Source organism: Muntiacus reevesi, chromosome 1 (assembly GCF_963930625.1).
Source record: "Muntiacus reevesi chromosome 1, mMunRee1.1, whole genome shotgun sequence".
Classification (NCBI taxonomy): Eukaryota; Metazoa; Chordata; class Mammalia; order Artiodactyla; family Cervidae; genus Muntiacus; species Muntiacus reevesi.
In genome coordinates, this window is record NC_089249.1 from 236,461,693 (window position 1) to 236,480,205 (window position 18,513).

The 18,513-nt window shown below is 40.3% G+C and overlaps 1 protein-coding gene across 1 annotated transcript in view; it reads right to left on the bottom strand.

Annotated features, from left to right (window-relative positions):
* Positions 1-859: 859 nt before the first annotated feature.
* The window catches only part of JAKMIP2 (janus kinase and microtubule interacting protein 2), a 194,118-nt gene continuing 176,464 nt past the window's right edge, over positions 860-18,513 (bottom strand). Inside the window, exons 20-21 of the mRNA XM_065935713.1 lie at positions 12,440-12,505; positions 860-1,353 (exon numbers count right to left, since the gene is read on the bottom strand). Of these exons, the coding sequence (XP_065791785.1) occupies positions 1,333-1,353; positions 12,440-12,505 (87 nt within the window). The 3' untranslated portion in view covers positions 860-1,332. The remainder of the gene's footprint in view (positions 1,354-12,439; positions 12,506-18,513) is intronic.

The following is an 18,513-nucleotide window of genomic DNA, read 5'->3' on the forward strand; positions in this document are numbered from 1 at the left end:
AGGCTGTTTTGTTATCTACAGTAAATGAGGCTAAAATTAGCTTTTCAGGAACTTTTATTTGCTCTCAGAGCTGAATCCAAGACTCAATATTACATAACTTAGGAAAAGTACCAGTCTTCTAAGTGTCTATGGTAGAAAATGACCTTATCAGTAACACAATGTTACCTTTATATAAAAAAGTAGAGCTACCTTGTTGCTGTCATATCTCTGGGAAAAAAAAATTATCAGTCTAAATGACAAGAGGTCAGAATGCTCTAAGCATATCAGGATACTTCTAAAAATAATCATATTTTCACTTAATAGTCACATCTCTGTGGAAAACTCCTTTGTTGATAGAAGTTTACTTATCGCCTCTATTTGTATCAAATCACACGTTATTTGCAGGCAATTTTAAGCAGCCATTTGAAGACCAGTATTTTGGAAATGGAAAGATTCAGAGATGCCTCTGGCCCTATAGTCGGTGGCATTCTTAGACAGAACTAAGTCAGGGAGCTTGTGATCTAGAGCATCATCTTCTTAATTTTCAATAAGAATGAGATCAGTTTGTTGTTCTTGGAGGACCACAGAAGGCCAAGGAAGCATCTGCTTTTATGCATCTTATGTTGCATTCGCCTGGATCCTTCACATTGGTTGCCAGTTTAGTCAGGGTCACTGTGATCCACTTCTCATCTGTCATGTGTGGAATGCATTCCACAAGCTCCACTGTTTGCAGAAAAACCGGACACTGTTTTTCTTCTCACTCACATTGCAGATGTCTCTGTTCCTGAGGTTTAAACAATAATAAAGACAGAAAAGCAAATCCCTGTAGTAAGAAACCAGACTTTTCAAATCAAACATTTTATTGTAAACAGTTCCTCATAGGTATTCCTCGTGCTTCGATCCCCACCCCCCTTATCTTTCTGTTTTGATTTTTTTTAATGATGTTTATTTCAGGACTAGTATTTCCATGGGGTGTGGTGTTACATTAAAATGACCCCCCCTGCACAGCAGGGGTAGAATGTTTCTTTGTAACTTTGGTTCCATGCCCAAGACACATCTTTGCTTGATCTGCTGAAACTGTTTCCCTTGCTGAATTGTTTCTTTCACACAATATATGTCTATAGTTCTTTCCTTCTGGTTTGACATATACATGTTTCGTTAAATGCAGCATATATTGTAGATTTTCAACAGGGTCATGTAGGAACTGTCAAGTAAGAAACCTTGAATAATGGCTTTAAAATACACAGGTGTAGTCCTGGCTACAAGATGGGTCTTAGCTCTTGATCTCCCTTTCACTGCTGTAAACATTTCTGCCATCTTTGAAGGTTTAGAAGTATTTGCTTTTCTGCGGTCTTATCCGTGTTTTCGGTTTCTCTGTAAAACAGAGGGAGAAATCTTTAATCATCATTTCAGTCAAGAGCGGAAACAGGAAAAAAAGCACAAATTCTTTTTTTTTTTTAATTAAAAAAAGCAACAACCCATTTTTTATTCTTTACCACCTCTTGAAACAGTATAATCTTGTGTGTGTTATGTAAAGAAAGTCTCTAAGCTTAATTTCTTTCCTTTAAAATGAGAGAATAGAAATGTCTATTTCAAGGGTTGCTGCAATGTAATGCATGTAAAGCAATTAACAGTTCTTGTCTCATATTAAGTGGCCTGAAATATTAGCTATTATCAATACTGTCTTTTTCTCTGGGACTTTCTAAGTCAATGCCTTCAGAAGTTCAACTAAGATATTACTTTAAATTTAATCTTTAAAAATTTTATTGAAGTATAGTTGATTTAAAATGTTGTATTAATTTATTCTGTACAGCAAAGTGACTCAGATGTATGTGTATATATATCTATAATATATACACATATATTTTATGTTCTTTCCCATTATGTTTTGTCACAGGATATTAAATATTGCTTCCTATGCTATATAGTAGGACCTTGTTGCTTATCCATCTTATATATAATAGTTTGCCTCTGCTAATCCCAAACTCCCATTCCTTCCCTCCCCTAATTACCAATCTCCTTGGCAACCATAAGCCTGTTCTCTCTCTGAGTCTGTTTTTGTTCTGTAGATGTGTTAATTTGATTTGTATTTTAGAACCCACATGTAAGTGATATTACATGGTATTTGTCTTTTTCTCTCTGACTTACTTTGCTTAGTATGAGAATCTCTAGGTCCATCCATGTTGCTGCAAATGGCATTATTTCATTCTTTTTGATGGCTGAGTAATATTCCATTGTGTATATATACAACATCTTCTTTATCCATCCCTCTGTTGATGTACATTTACATTGCTTCCATATCTTGGCTACTGTAAACAGTGCTGCTATCAACACTGGGGTTCATATATCTTTTTGACTTATAATTTTGTCTGGATACATGCCCAGGAGTGGGATTGTTGGATCATATGGCAACTCTATTTTTAGAGTTCTGAGAATATTTTTACTGTTTTCTATAGTGGCTGTACCTATTTAAATCCCCACTAATAGTGTAGGCATGAGTGCGTACTGTTGCTAAGTCATGTCCAACTCTTTGTGAACCCATGGACTGTAGCCCGCCAGGCTCCTCTGTCCATGGGATTATCCTGGCAGGAATATTGGAGTGGGTTGCCATTTCCCCCTTCAGGAATAGTGTAAGAGGGTTCCCTCTTTGACACATCCTTTCCAAAATTTGTTATTTGTAGACTTCTTAATGATGGACATTCTCATGGGTAGGAGGTGGCACCCCATTGTAGTTTTGATTTGCATTTCTCTATTAATTAGTGATGCTAAGCATCTTTTCAAGTGCTTATTTGCCATTCATATGTCTTTTTCGCAGAATTGTCTATTTATGTCTTCCACCCATTTTCAATTTCTTTTTGGGGAGGCTATTGCTGTTAAGTTGTATGAGCTCTGTATATTTTGGAATTAAGCCCTTGTTGGGAAAGAACTGAAGGCAGGAGGAGACGGGGATGACAGAGGATGAGATGGTTGGATGGCATCACTGACTCAATGGACATGAATTTGAGCAGGCTCCAGGAGTTGGTGATGGACAGGGAAGCCTGGCGTGCTGCAGTCCGTGGCGTCGCAAAGAGTCGGACACGACTGAGTGACTGAACTGAACGGAAGCCCTTGTTGCTCACATGAAATATTACTTTTAAAAGCAGGTCTGTCTACGCCTTTCACTGACTTACTTGTATATCAAAATTTCTCTCCAACAACATTGTTTAATGGCAGACGGTCTCTATCCCAAAGTCCTGATCTGAGGATTCCCTGGGAATTTTGCTACACAGGTTTCCTGTTTGACCCCAGAGTATCTCTGAAAAGACATTTCCCTGAACTGGGCCAGTTAATACTTCTAGGTCCATCTCTCTTTAATTCTATGTATCTGGGTTTTTGCTTGGGTAGAAGCTTAGGACATAATAGACTCCTCTAAGAAAAACCAGAAAATGGCACAGAGGACCTTTAATCACGTACTGCATAAGGACGTGACCTTTAGAGTCTGAATGGCATGGATGGAGAAAATGGAATTTCCATGAAAAAGCCATTTAAGTTCTCCAAGACTTAATTTCCCCATCTATAAAGTAAAGATACTAATTCTGTAGCAGAATTTAATGGTATCCCAGAAATGGTGGCCAAGATCCAAACTGGTGGAAAAGGAGGCATGTAGTATCTTAAGGATGCTTCCAGTTCACATACAGAGGCAAATCAGAGATTCAAAGAAATTTCTGCCACAGGTGCAAGTCACAAGTATTTGGAACTCATATTTGCAGAGTCACTTGGTTCATTCCCAAAGGCCAGATCAGACTGAGATGAAAGAGTGACCGCATCACAGGAAAGTGAGTAGGAAGGAAGTACAGAGATTGGGATGGGAGTATACTGTGGGAGGGAGGTGTAGGTGCCAAAAGGGCATAGAGATGGGTGGTGCGGGCACAAAGGAGCGCATGCTCAGTCACTCAGTCATGTCCGATCCTTTGCAACCCCATGGACTGTAGCCCCCAAGTTCCTCTCTCCACGGGATTTCCCAGGCAAGAATGGGCTTCCATTTCCTGCTCCAGGGGATCTTGCCCACCAGGGATGGAGCCCAGGTCTCCTGCACTGCAGGCAGATTCTCCAACGGCCTGAGCCACCAGGGCAGCCCTATAACATTCCCATTGTCTCAGCAAAAAAGAGAACTAATCTCAGTGTGTTGGATGAAAGAGAGAGCGAAAAAGGTGACTTAAAACTCAACATTCAGAAAACTAAGATCATGGCATCTGGTCCCATCACCTCATGGGGAATAGATGGGGAAACAGTGGAAACAGTGTCAGACTTCATTTTTTGGGGCTCCAAAATCACTGCAGATGGTGACTCCAGCCATGAAATTAAAAGACGCTTACTCCTTGGAAGGAAAGTTATGACCAACCTAGACAGCGTATTAAAAAGCAGAGACATTACTTTGCAAACAAAGGTCTGTCTAGTCAAGGCTATGGTTTTTCCAGTAGTCATGTATGGATGTGTGACTTGGACTGTGAAGAAAGCTGAGTGCCGAAGAATGGATGCTTTTGAACTGTGGTGTTGGAGAAGACTCTTGAGAGTCCCTTGGACTGCAAGGAGATCCAACCAGTCCATCCTAAAAGAGATCAGTCCTGGGTGTTCGTTGGAAGGACTGATGCTGAAGCTGAAACTCCAATACTTTGGCCACCTCATGTGAAGAGTTGACTCATTGGAAAAGACCTGGGGGCAGGAGGAGGAGGGGATGACAGAGGATGAGATGGCTGGATGGCATCACTGACTCGATGGACATGAGTTTGAGTAAACTCTGGGAGTTTATGATGGACAGGGAGGCCTGGCATGCTGTGATTCACGGGGTTGCAAGGAGTCGGACATGACGGAGAGACTGAACTGATCTGAACTGAATCTGAATGTGTATAAAGATGCATTAGGTGTGCACACCTCTCTTCTCTATAAACAAACTCATAGAGAAAGAGATTGGATTTGAGGTTACCTGAGGTGAGAAGTAGAGGGAAGGGATACTGGATCAGTAGTCAAAAGTTGTTATACAGACTACCAGTCATAAGATAAATAAGTACTAGGGATATTACAAACAACATGATAAATATAATTAATGCGATTATATGTTATATATAAAAGTTGTTACGAGAGCAAATCCTAATAATTCTCATTGCAATAAAAACGTTTTCGATTTCTTTAATTTTGTAGATGTTCACTGAATTTACTGTGGTAGTTATTTCACAATGTATGTAAATCAAATCATTATGCCATACACCTTAAACTTATACAGTGTTATATGTCAATTACATCACAATAAAACTGGAAGGAAAAAGTGAATGCATGAGCACATGGTATCTCCTGAAACTATGTGGGGTTCCCCTTTGCTCTGCTTAGTCACTCAGTCGTGTCTGACTCTTTGCGTCCTCATAGACTAGCCCACCAGGCTCCTCTGTCCGTGGGGGTTCTCTGTCTATGGGGGTTCTCTGCCTATGGGGGTTCTCTGTCCATGGGGGTTCTCTGCCTATGGGGGTTCTCTGTCCATGGGGGTTCTCCAGGCAAGAATACTGCAGTGAGTTGCCATGCCCTCCTCCAGGGGATCTTCCTGACCCAGGGACTGAACCCAGGTCTCCTTATTGCAGGCAGATTCTTTACCATCTGAGCCACCAGGGAAGCCCAAGAATACTGGAGTGGGTAGTCTATCCCTTCTCCAGGGGAACTTCCTGACCCAGGAATTGAACCGGGGTCTCCTGCATTGCAGGCGGATTCTTTACCAGCTGAGCCACCAGGGAAGCCCAAGAATACTGGAGTGGGTAGTCTATCCCTTCTCCAGGGGAACTTCCTGACCCAGGAATTGAACCGGGGTCTCCTGCATTGCAGGCGGATTCTTTACCAGCTGAGCTACCAGGGAAGTCCTTAGGTAAAAGTCCCAACTAATGCATGGGACTGAGCTATTTAGTCAGCAACCACTGAAAGCAGTAAGGGTACCTTCTCGGGAGCCTGCAACAGCTTCTAGACCATCCCGGACAAAAATGACTTAGGTAATTGCTAAAAGGAAAGAAGCATAAGTCATTTCATTTTAAGGTAGCTATCTTTATATATATAAAGTTAGTCTTTGGTTTAAGAACAGGATAGAATATAAATCATTAACAGGACAAATATTTGTATGGTTATTTACAGTATGCTTTTGCAACCTGCTAATAAGTGAAGCCCTTTTCTTCCTTACTTCCTCCCTCTCTCGCCTGCTTTGGGCATATAAGTAGAATTAATCACTTGCCAGTAATGTCTTATTCACTTGTATTATTTAAATCCAGATTATTCTCTGAAGAGAAAAATGAAAAGGTAACTATTCATTATGATTTAGTTCCTAAACTATTGTACTTGGCAGTACTAGAGGTTTTATTTTCAAACTTGTAAATCTGCAAACTCAGTACATGTGACAGCCAACTTTTTCATAATAATAGCTAAGAGTTGCTGATTACTGAGACATGTGCCAGTCAATGTGGCAAATGCTTTATAAGCATAATCTTATTTAATTCTTTCAACACAATACCATGATGTAGTTAATACAGTCACAATCATTTCATGGAACAGGAAACCTAATTTTGGTCTAAACCTACCATGACATGCTAGTATATGGCAGGATTAAAATTTAACAGTATATTTAACTTCAAAGCCATACATGTTAAACTACTCAGACTTTTTCCTGTATGCATTTTTTTTTCTTTTCTTTTTTTTTAAATTTTATTAGTTGGAGGCCAATTACTTCACAACATTTCAGTGGGTTTTGTCATACATTAACATGAATCAGCCATAGAGTTATACGTATTCCCCATCCCGATCCCCCCTCCCACCCCCCCCTCCACCCGACTCCTCTGGGTCCTCCCAGTGCACCAGGCCCGAGCACTCGTCTCATGCATCCCACCTGGGCTAGTGATCTGATTCACCATAGATAATATACATGCTGTTCTTTTGAAACATCCCACCCTCACCTTCTCCCACAGAGTTCAAAAGTCTGTTCTGTACTTCTGTGTCTCTTTTTCTGTTTTCCTGTATGCATTTTATATTATCCAGATTCACAATACCAGGAATTTGTTATATTATTACTATTAATTAAAATTATTTCTTTTTCATTTGACCACTACAAAGCGTCAATTATGTGCTACTCTGGAGGAAAAGCAAATCAAATTTTGTATATCCCTCAAAAAAATCAGGAAAAGGTATGGGGGATGAGCAAACAGCAATTTTAAATCCCAAGAACTATGTAGTAGTTAGTATACAGATCATAGAAGACACCTCTGATTGCTGATATATATAAACACAAGTGATGTTCAGAATGTGAGAGAAAAGCCTCTTGCACGTGTCAGGCACAACGCGGTTAAAAGTGGACTCTGGCACGAGGCTGCCTGGGTACAAATCCTACACCTGTCCACTGTAGCTACATGGTCCTAGGAAAGTCACATGCTGTAGTTTTCCAATTGCAAAAAAAAAAAAAAAGAAAGAAAGAAAGAAAGAAAGAAAGAACAGCAATACCTACTTGCTAAGAGGGATTTGTGAGGATTAATGTATCTATTATTTAGAACAGCATCTAGCACGTAGCTGTTAGCCATTACTGATATTAATGTTCAAATTTACTCCTTTTCTAGCTAGTATTTACGAGTTTACGAGGTTTGATTTTTCTTCCCAACACCATGTAGTACTTGTGCCTCACTGAAATTTATTTGCCTCGTTGATTGATTGTTATTTGGGGGTGGGAACTGCTTGTTTGCTGGTGCTCTGGCCATTTTGATCCTTTTCTAGAGAACCCTGCCCATTTTTCTTTAGATATTCTCATTCAGTTTAAGAGACCAAGTCCTCTTCTTTATGTGCTGCAAGGCTACTACTCTTTTTGTCAGACAAAGGATGATTTTCAGTCTTAAAAGAAAATCTTTTGGAGTAAGGAACAAAGCCAGGGAGTTGGTTCTATAAGGATACAACTTGCTGGGCATTTCTGCTTTACTTTTTCCTTGTGTCAGATCATGCTTTCTTGTTCCACATCCAGGTAACAAAGTTGATACCCACAGAGACAGAAAGCATCTCTCTTCCATTTTTCAACTTGTTATAGAAAATGTTAAGTAACACGGGGTGGGAAAAGATCCTTGTATAATATAACTTAATAAGATAACCAAAGTAGATGCAGACCATGGTAAATGGGCTTAGAACAGCAGGTAGCCCTTCTTTATTTTTAAGTAATGGTGTTAAGGTTTGTGGTTTCTGTACCTGGGTAGACATTAGAATCACTTGGTTAGCTTCTTAAAAATATAGATCAATCTTATTTTCCACTTCTCTCATGCTCTGTCTCATCTCAATGTCCAATAATCTGTTTCATTAAATTGGTAGTAAGGCTTTGAATTCTGTACTTTTACAAGAATTGGAAATCACTGTCTAAGATTTTTTTTACTTACATCCACTTACAAGAAATGGATTTGATAATATAATAATAGTGAGTCTTCATTTTTTTTCTAAATTGACATTGAAAACTATCTTATTTGAAAACAAGATCCAATTTTTCTCAATATCCTGTTTTCCTGAATTTTGGTGAAAATGAACTAGGAGAAAGAGTTTAAAAAATCAGTCATTTTAACTTGTTAGATTTATAGAAGCAGAATTTTCAAGCTGGAGGAGACACTGAAAACATACTCCTGTTTCTTCACTTTGTAGATACAGAAGTGACTCTTTGAGTGTAATGAGAGGCTACAATGAGAATTCAGAGATCCATAGACATCATAACTTTCCAAAGCAAGACACTTAGCTAGAAAAAGATTCTTGACTTTCACCATGCTTCATTTATTTAATAATCACCCAAATGGACTGGATTGATTTCTCATGTTATGGTATTTAAGATTGGCATTTAAATACCAAATGTATTTTTTTAAAACATGAACATAGTAACATGCTAGCATTCTTCTCATCAAATAAGTCTTAGAAGTACATTTTGAGAATTAAATGGAATCTTACCTGTAAGAGGCACCTTGACATCAAGGCCATAGAATAAAGGCAAGAGAGAAGAACAAGAATAGAAACAGAAACTGCAGAAGAAAAAGAAGAGGATTATGTAAATCTGAATTTCTGTAGTGCCATTCAGGTTGTACAAAACCTCAGCCTTTCCATATTGCTCAAATCTGATCATTTCTCACATACACACAAAGTATCTTTTATTTAAAAAAAACCATACCTTTTATTTGCTCACTGGTAAAGCAATACAATGAATAACTGGTGTTCAACTAACATCGGCTGATACATTTTAGAATTCTGAGAGGGTCTTACAGGTAATTGGTCTAAGCTCTGAAGTTTATAAGTGAGAAAAATAAACACAGAGCAGTTCATCAACAGACTAATTGCATATAATTTGATGATACAGTGAAGCCTAGAGCTTAGACCTCCCGAGTCCTACTCTACTATGTGTTATTATCTCTATTTTTAATGTGTGAGAGTGTGATTAAAAAATTAAAAAATGATCAAAGTGTAGGCTTTATCACTCAATGCTATTATTATTTGGTTACTATGGCAGAGCAGGAAGAATATTAATTTGCAAGGTAAACATATGATTGCTTATCCACGTTGGGCACTCCTGAGAGGGAAATGGAACAATATTAGTAATTACATTGGGGTACCAGGTATAACCACGGTCTGTCCTGGATGAGTGAGGGTATGTGGTCCTCCTACTGGTATGAACTATGCTTCTACATCAGAGATAGCTTCAGACAGTAAATGTATGCTGTTGCTCCAACTTGTCATGCTTCTGAGACAGATGTCTCCTTGTTTGACTCATAGAAGTTAAACGGAGTCTGAGCTGTCTCTCTTCACCAAGAACCTTCACCAGAGAAGCAAAAACTTGGATGGAAAACATGCTTTGTGTAGCACTGGTAGAAAACCAACTGTATACTAATTATAAAATCTTATAGGTCAGATCAGTTTTCTCAAATACTGATTTCCTTGGGGATTTACTCTTACAGAGTCATGACGTCTTTTGACTTGTTATAACCCTTCAGGAGCATTCTGTTGGATATGATAGTTTTGAATAGGTCCTGTATGGCAGTCTCATATTAGGCATATTATTTGCCTATTTCCTTTAATGGAACAACTTACAAGGCTCTTGCTTCATGGTGGCAAAATTGCATGAACAAGTTATAAACATGGTGTGAAGAGCTATGTATTAGTGACCAGTCTACTAGAATGAAAAGCAGAAACTCTCTTTTCTTTTTCCCATTCCTTGAAGATGGGTAGTGATAGGATGTCACCTGTAGTGAGAGTGGATGAAGGAGGGGAATGGAAGCCTTTCACTATTCCATGAGATGGTCAGGTGTCAGGGCTACCCCTCTGGGCATAATGGGTGCTCATCACTTGATTGACGATGAGAGTCTAAATTCCGTGCCACATGGTGGGCAGGTTGTGGGCCTCAGGGTCAGACACCTGACCTCTGCTTTTGATTTGCCATAGACGGGTTATATGATTTTGTGGAAGTTGTTTAATGTCTCTGAGCCATTGTTTCATTATCTGTATAAAAGGGGAACATAATAACTGCTGTGTTTGTCTCAATAATCAGGAGAATCAAATGAGATGATGACTTTGGCAGTGCTTTGGATAAAGTGAAGAGCAGCATGTGGGAAGCAATTCTGCTATGTTTGTTGCTATCCCCTGATTTACACTGTGCGTGGGAATTGGGGACAAAGAAGGAATATTGTATGTGTCCTGAGGGGGTGATCGTGTACCCCACAGGAAAGAATGAAGACTATCTCTGACATGAGTGATCGTTAGCCTTTTTACTATGCTTGTGGATAAGCAGTATTGAGGTCAAGTGAATAGAAGTCGCTTTATAAAGCATCTCTCATCCAAACCTCTAATCAGAAACCAACTGGATTGCCCTTGAAGTGGCTTAATTTAGTACTACATATGGAATTTGCTGATTTAATAGCTAAATAATCCTCATTTTCTGTTAAGTACGTGAACCTATTATAAATATTTAGGAAGTTCAGACCTGTAGAACGAAAAGTACACTTACTTCAGCTAGGGTGGTAACATAACTAGACATAAAAAAAATTCCTTTTTCTGTTTTCCGTAAGTTATATGGGACTGAACTGAGTGAAGTTACTGGGGCAGAGCTGTCTTCTCTGCAATTTCCTCCCAGAATCACTCCAGGATTGTTTAAGAATTAGCAGAGAGAGTGACTAGGACAAGGGTAGCCATTCAAAAACATGGAAAATGAAGGCATCAGTGGTGTCCTCTGATAACCACGGAGACTGTGGCCAATCCCTGCCTTCTGTGGGTCTTTCTGCCAATCACCTGGAAACTAGACTCAGCTTTTAGTTTATTACACTTTACCTTTGCCTCATTTAATCCCACAGCACACTTCAGAAATGAGGAAAATTCAAACTTATAAGCTTACATAAGCTATGCACTTCACATTTAGAAATTCTAAAAATTATACTTTAATTTGAGTTATACTTTCTTAGTGTTTCCTAGTTTTCATGTAAGTGACTTCATTTTTTCCCTCATGGAACAGATGAGAGGAGGTGAAGGAGAGTGTTACCACCCCTATTTTGTAGATACAGCTTAGACATGGTGGGTAAAGTCACTTACCCAACCTTAAATAAGTACATGAAGACTCAGCCTACAAAAGAATCTAGGGTCTGATTGTTTGGCTACTGGACCTTCTCAACCTCCTCTGAGAAGGACAACTATAAAAGCAATTTGGGATGAACCAAATTCTAATCGTTATCTTGGAAATAGCGGGTGGTTTACTATTTGCTCCTCGAGTGCCCATGGAAGATACTGGAAAACAACCATGATTCTTTGCAACACAGGGGTTCAGGCAGCTACTTCCAGTCAATGAGATCAGAACTCCAGAGAATGCCTCTTGCCATCTCTGCTGTGTCCCTCCTCAGGCCTAGGGGGCTCCTGGCATCCTAGGCAGGACAATTCTGTGTTAATTATGCAAGACTGCCAAACTCACTGCAGCCAAGCAGTATCCCCGTGTTAGTCCTCTCCCTTCTTCCAGAGCACACACATTTCCAAATGCCATCTTTACTCCCCAAGAGTGTTGGCTGACTAGGAAAAAGCAGTTCTTCTCTCAGACCACTGGGGAAATGACATGAGGGCCAAAGTTTCATGTGTCAATCTAAATTTCTGAACACATTATTTCAGAAAGGAAGAGGAAAGCAGAATAATGAAACTAGGAGAAACTTTTGGAAAAGATGTGAAGATGGAAAAGGGAAAACTGAGGGAAGAAAACACTTACAGAAAAGAACAGGAATCAAAACAAAAGGCAAAAATGTATAACTGAAAGCAGATGTTTTGCCAGAACCCTGGTGCCTGACTACAGGGAGAGCTTAACTATACCCTCCTACACACAACACACAATAGCTGAGAAGAAAGAAAACACAGTGAGTGAAACCAACACTACTGTCTGATCTAAAAAATAAAGATTGAAACACATGCTGAACTTCACACATACCTTTTCTTCTAGGTCCTTTATCTGTCTTTTCTGGATGTCTGTTTTATCTTCTAAGTCACGAATTCTCTGAAAAAAGGGGAAAAAAACTGAATGCTTTACAAGGTGTTAAGTTAAACAAGATCATTCACCAACCTAAAACACAGAATTTCCCATAAAAACATTAGCATCTGGAAATGTCATGTATACATTTTTCTACACCCGGAGGGCTATTGCATATTTCAAAAATTGCCTGTACTCATATTCAAAATGATTGTCACTGACTGTATTTTAAAAATATTTGCCATCCTTTTTCTTCTGGGTCAATCTATCTCTGCAGACGTCTTCCCTGTGAGAGAGGTATGGTTCTCACCCCACTGTCCTTGAGCTTGGTCAGTGGACCTGTTTTGGCCAGTGGAACGTGAGTTGGGAGTGAGATGTGGGAAAGTCACCTCTTTGTGGAGACAGCTCTGTGTCCCAGAGCTAGAGAAAAAGGGACACACTTTGTTGTAACCCATTTGGATTAAGGTTTTTGATTGTTTATTGCCTCATTAAAAAATGACTAAAAGTGGCTCACACAAATGCCATTAGTTGCTGTTCTACTTTTTTTTTTCAATCTTATTTCAAATTGTTTCCGGGTATGATCTTCTCATAAAACCAGACAGATCAATTTTCATAAAACAAAGATAGAGATTACACTTCAAAAAAAAATCCAAAGAAGGAACTGATAACTTAGGGGGAAAAACAAACATTACAAGAATAGCACAAGCAATCCTGAAGATAAAAAAAGCTCAGAAATATCTTTGAAATTACCTGTAAACTGTAACAAAATTTCAGTAATTTGAATAGCACAGATTTGAAATCAACATTACATAGACACTAATTTGAAAGTGACAGAGGAGAGTGAAAATGTTGGCATAAAGCTCAACATTCAAAAAACTAAGATCATGGCATCTAGTCCCATCACTTCATGGCAAATAGATGGAGAAACAATGGAAACAGTGACAGACTTAATTTTGGGGGGCTCCAAAATCACTGGAGATGGTGACTGCAGCCATGAAATAAAAAGACACTTACTCTTTGGAAGCAAAGTTATGATCAACTTAGACAGCATATTAAAAAGCAGAGATATTACTTTGCCAACAAAGGTCTGTCTAGTCAAGGCTATAGTTTTTCCAGTGGTCATGTATGGATATGAGAGTTGGACTGTGAAGAAAGCTGAGCACTGAAGAATGGATGCTTTTGAACTGTGGTGTTGGAGAAGACTCTTGAGAGTCCCTTGGACAGCAGGGAGATCCAACCAGTCCACCCTAAAGGAGGTCAGTCCTGGGTGTTCATTGGAAGGACTGATGCTGAAGCTGAAACTCCAATACTTTGGTCACCTGATGCAAAGAGCTGACTCATTGGAAAAGACCCTGATGCTGGGAGGGATTGAGGGCAGGAGAAGGGGATGACAGAGGATAAGATGGTTGGATGGCATCACTGACTCAATGGATGTGAGTTTGAGTAAACTCTGGGAGTTCGTGATGGACAGCAAGGCCTGGCGTGCTGCAGTCCCTGGGGTCACAAAGAGTCAGACACGACTGAGTGACTAAACTAAATTGAACTGAATTTGCAAGTGAATAAAAGTTTTCAAATTTCCTTCTGGCAAATTAAAGGCCTCATATGTTCATGGCATAGGGTTACATAGTGTAGGCTTGTATTTTAGTGCCTCTTTGGGGAATAATTAGAAAATGGAGAACAGGAGTCCAAGAAGAAAACAATGGAAGCTAAACAATGTGATAACATGAAAGACCAGTGCAATGTGGGGAGACAAAACCATAAGCTGGAACAAACAACAGCTGAGCTTGGAAACTATATCCCCTCTCTGAACAGTGGTTCTCAACTAGGGGTGATTTTGCACCCCAGATGACATTTGGCAATATTTGGGCATTTAAAAAAGTTAAAGTGACTTTAGTATATTCACAAAGTTATGCAACCATCACCACTAATTATCCAGACAGTTTCAAATCACATGTGACCACCAGTCACAACTAGCATCTAAGGGGCAGAGGCCAGGAATGCTCTAAATATCCTGCAGTACACAGATCACTCCTCACCACCTTCCACGAAGAAGAATCATCAGACCCAAAATGTCAGCCAGGCAGAGATTGAGAAATCCTCCTTTAAACGAAACGAAAAGGGGGTGAGGTTTCTGCAGGAGAGGAGGGTGTGTGTTGTTAGAAGGACTGTGAAATTATGTGACAATGAAGGTTGATGTGTGTGACAATGAATGATAAATAAATGTGTGTGATGTGTGTGCTTGTGTGTATTTCCATAGTGCTGCTTATGCTCCAAAGCTACACAGGGAAAGAATACGTTTGTTAGATATATCTACCTCGAGTGTGCAAGTATTTCCTTGATATAGTCTGTTGGATGTGGAGACAAGCCTTACATCAATTAAATCATGGGCATGAGAGATGAGTGTAGTGTCTACTCAGCCTCCGGGTCTGAGCCTGCTGGGCACCTGCTCACACGTTCAGGATTGTGCTGGATGTAACAGTGAACACAGGCAAGGTGTCACTTATTACTGATCTCAAAGAACCATCACATCCAGATGGGGAGATAAAAATGGAAAACACAGGAAAAAAACCGATTATGTAGAAAGGGAAAACAGGGCAAAACTAAGCATAATTCCATCGCCAATCTCTAATACCTTGTACAGTGCTTAGTTGTACAAAGGAGCTGGCTATACATATTTATTGAGTTATGTATGCTCATTGAATGCTGTGGGCTTTATTTCTTTTTCCTTCCCAGCTTTTCCCAGACTGCCATCTGATCTAACAGGAAACCCTGTAGAGTCCAAAACAGATCTCTTTTCTACCAAGTAGGAAAGTTTCTACTGCTCTCAAGTGTACCAAGTTCCCCATCAGAACTGTGAGAGGTTATGCCTGCTCTTCCCACTTCTGATCTTCTGCATCCTACGGCCATCTATAGCAGCCAGTGTGAACTCTTAGAACGTGAAATGGTAGGCTTCCTTGGTAGTCCAGGAGTTAAGATTCTGTGCTTCCAATGCAAGGGGTGTGGGTTCGATCCCTGGTCAAGGAACTAAGATCCCACATGCCATGTGCCACAGCCAAGAAAATATCACACACACAAAAAACAAAGAATGTGAAATGATCACAGCAGTCCTTGAGCTTTAAGGGGCAAGGAAGGAGAACGAAGAGTCGGCCGAGCTGCTCTTAGAATAAAACCCAAACTTCTTCAGGCCCAGCATGATCTAGCCCTGTCTTACCTCTACAGATTCACCTCGCAGTCACCTTTCCTCAGCTCCACATGCTCCTGCCATATGGGCCTTCTCTCTGCTTCTTGAATATCCCAAACATTCCCACAATAGAGAATTAGCCCCTGCTGATCCTAACTTCTGGCCACCTTGCCAAGATCTCTGTGCGGCTGATTCTTTGGGATTTCAACATCTTCAGACCAGCCAGTTTAGAGTGGTTAATCCTACTCTCAAGCTCTCTTTCTCACACACAACACACACACAGAGACACATGCATGTATCTTCAGAGCACTCTCTGAAACTGCCTTGGCCACTGCTTGTTTGCCTTGCCACTTTGCCCCTCTTCACCTGCAGGACACATGAGAGAAGTGACCTGTGTGTCTTTGCCCGACATCACATTCCCAGCACCCAGCACAGGCAGTCCCTCAGTAACTGGTCTTGAACGAGTGTATAAAAGGGTATGGGATATATATATTTTTCCAGTAGTAAGTGATCCATTGTCTTCATCTGGGAGAGCATCCTGCGGGAGGTAGAGCTTACACTGGGATTAGAAAAATGAGAACATTTGGATAAATGCAGCAGACTTTGAAGGACATGTGGGGGTCAGTAGTCAGGCAAACGAAGGCTTAGAAGTGGAAAATCGTGGCCTCAAGAGTAAAGGAAGAGTTCTACACAAATAGAGGAACATAAGCTCTGGAGAGATTGTCTTAAATCCAATTTTTAGGGGAGGGGTAGCCAGCTACTGAAGGACCTGGAGATTTCTGCATGACTAGACTTAGCTGGAAAGTGGGATCATGGAAGCTTTTGAGGAAGAAGGTACCATCAAAAAAGGTGAGAAGGACAAGGAAGACCCCAGCATTTTCAGCCTAATGCTTTGAGATATGGCAGTTCCACTAAACAAGACAGGCAGATGGGGAGAGAAGAGAGAAGCAAAGACAAGAATGGACGTTCAGGTGTGTTTCGCATGAGTTCACTTTGAAACATTCAAACAGGAATGTCTAATGAGTGGTTAGTGATAGGTTCTATAATTTAGACTGCCTTATAAACTTGCTGCTGCTAAGTCGCTTCAGTCGTGTCCAACTCTGTGCGACCCCATAGACGGCAGCCCACCAGGTTCCACCATCCCTGGGATTCTCCAGACAAGAACACTGGAGTGGGCTGCCATTTCCTTCTCCAAGTATGTATAAACTTACATATGACAAATCCTGTCCAATGTCTTCTGGAATCAAATCAAAGTTACTGATTGAAAGGAAAAAAGTAAGAAATAACTGGAAAGGCATATTCTAATGAACAGCTGTTTGGGAGACAGAAAATGTCAATGAAATTATGAGACTTGAAAGTGTGTTGTTGTTCAGTTGCTCAGATGTGTCTGACTCTTTGCGACCCCACAGACTGCAGCACGCCAGGCTTCCCTGCACTTCACCATATCCTGGAGTTTGCTCAAACTCAAGTTCATTGAGTTGGTGATGCCTTCCAACCATCTCGTCCACTGTCATCCCCTTCTCCTCCTGCCTTCTCTCTTTCCCAGCATCAGGGTCTTTCCAAATGAGTCAGTTCTTTGCATCAGGTGGCAAAAGTATTGAGCTTCAGCTTCAGCATCAGTCTTTCCAATGAGTATTCAAGACTTATTTCCTTTAGGATTGACTGGTTGGATCTCCTTGCAGTCCAAGGGACTCTCAAGAGTCTTCTCCAACACCACAGTTCAAAAGCATCAATTCTTTGGTGCTCAACCTTCTTTATGGTCCATACATGACAACTGGAAAAACCACTGCTTTGACTATACAGATCTTTGTTGGCAAAGTAATGTCTCTGCTTTTTAATACCCTGTCTAAGTTTGTCACAGCTTTTCCTCCAAGAAGCAAGCATCTTTTAATTCCATGGCTGAAGTCACCATCTGACTTTGATCACCATCTTTGAACACCATCTGATATTGTAGCCCAAGAAAATAAAGTCTGTCACTGTTTCCATTGTTTCCCCATCTATATGCCATGAAGTGATGGGACCGGATGCCATGATCTTTGTTTTTTGAATGCTGAGTTTTAAGCCAGCTTTTCACTCTCCTCTTTCACCTTCATCAAGAGGCTCTTTCCTTCCTTTTCACTTTCTGCCATAAGGGTGGTGTCATCTGTATATCTGAGTTATTGACATTTCTCTCGGCAATCTTGATTCTAGCGTATGATTCATACAGCCTGGCATTTCATGTGATGCACTCTGCATATAAGTTAAATAAGCAGGGTGACAATATACAGCCTTGACTCACTCCTTTCCCAGTTTTGAACCAGTCTGTTCTTCCATGTTCAGTTCTAACTGTTGCTTCTTCATCTGCATGCAAGTTTCTCAGGAGGCAGGTAGGGTGGTCTGGTATTTCCATCTCTTTAAGAATTTTCCACAGTTTGAGGTGACTTATACAGTCAAAGGCTTTAGTGTAGTCAATGAAGTAGAAGTAGATGTTTATCTGGAATTCTCCTGGCTTTTCTATGATCCAGTGAAAGTGAAAGTTGCTCAGTGGTGTTCAGCTCTTTGTGATCGCATGGACTGCTCCTCTGTCCATGGGATTTTACAGGCAAGAATATTGGGAGTGGGTAGCCATTTCCTTCTCCAGGGGATCTATCCAACCCAGGAATGGAACCTGGGTCTCCTGCATTGCAGGCAGAGTCTTTATCATCTGAGACACCAGGAAGGCCCTATGGTCCAAAGGATGTTGGCAATTTGACCCCTGTTTCTTCTGCCTTTTCTAAATCCAGCTTGTATATATGGAAGTTCTTGGTTCATGTACTATTTAAGCCTAGCTTGGAGGATTTGGAGCATTACTTTGCTAGCATGTGAAATGAGTACA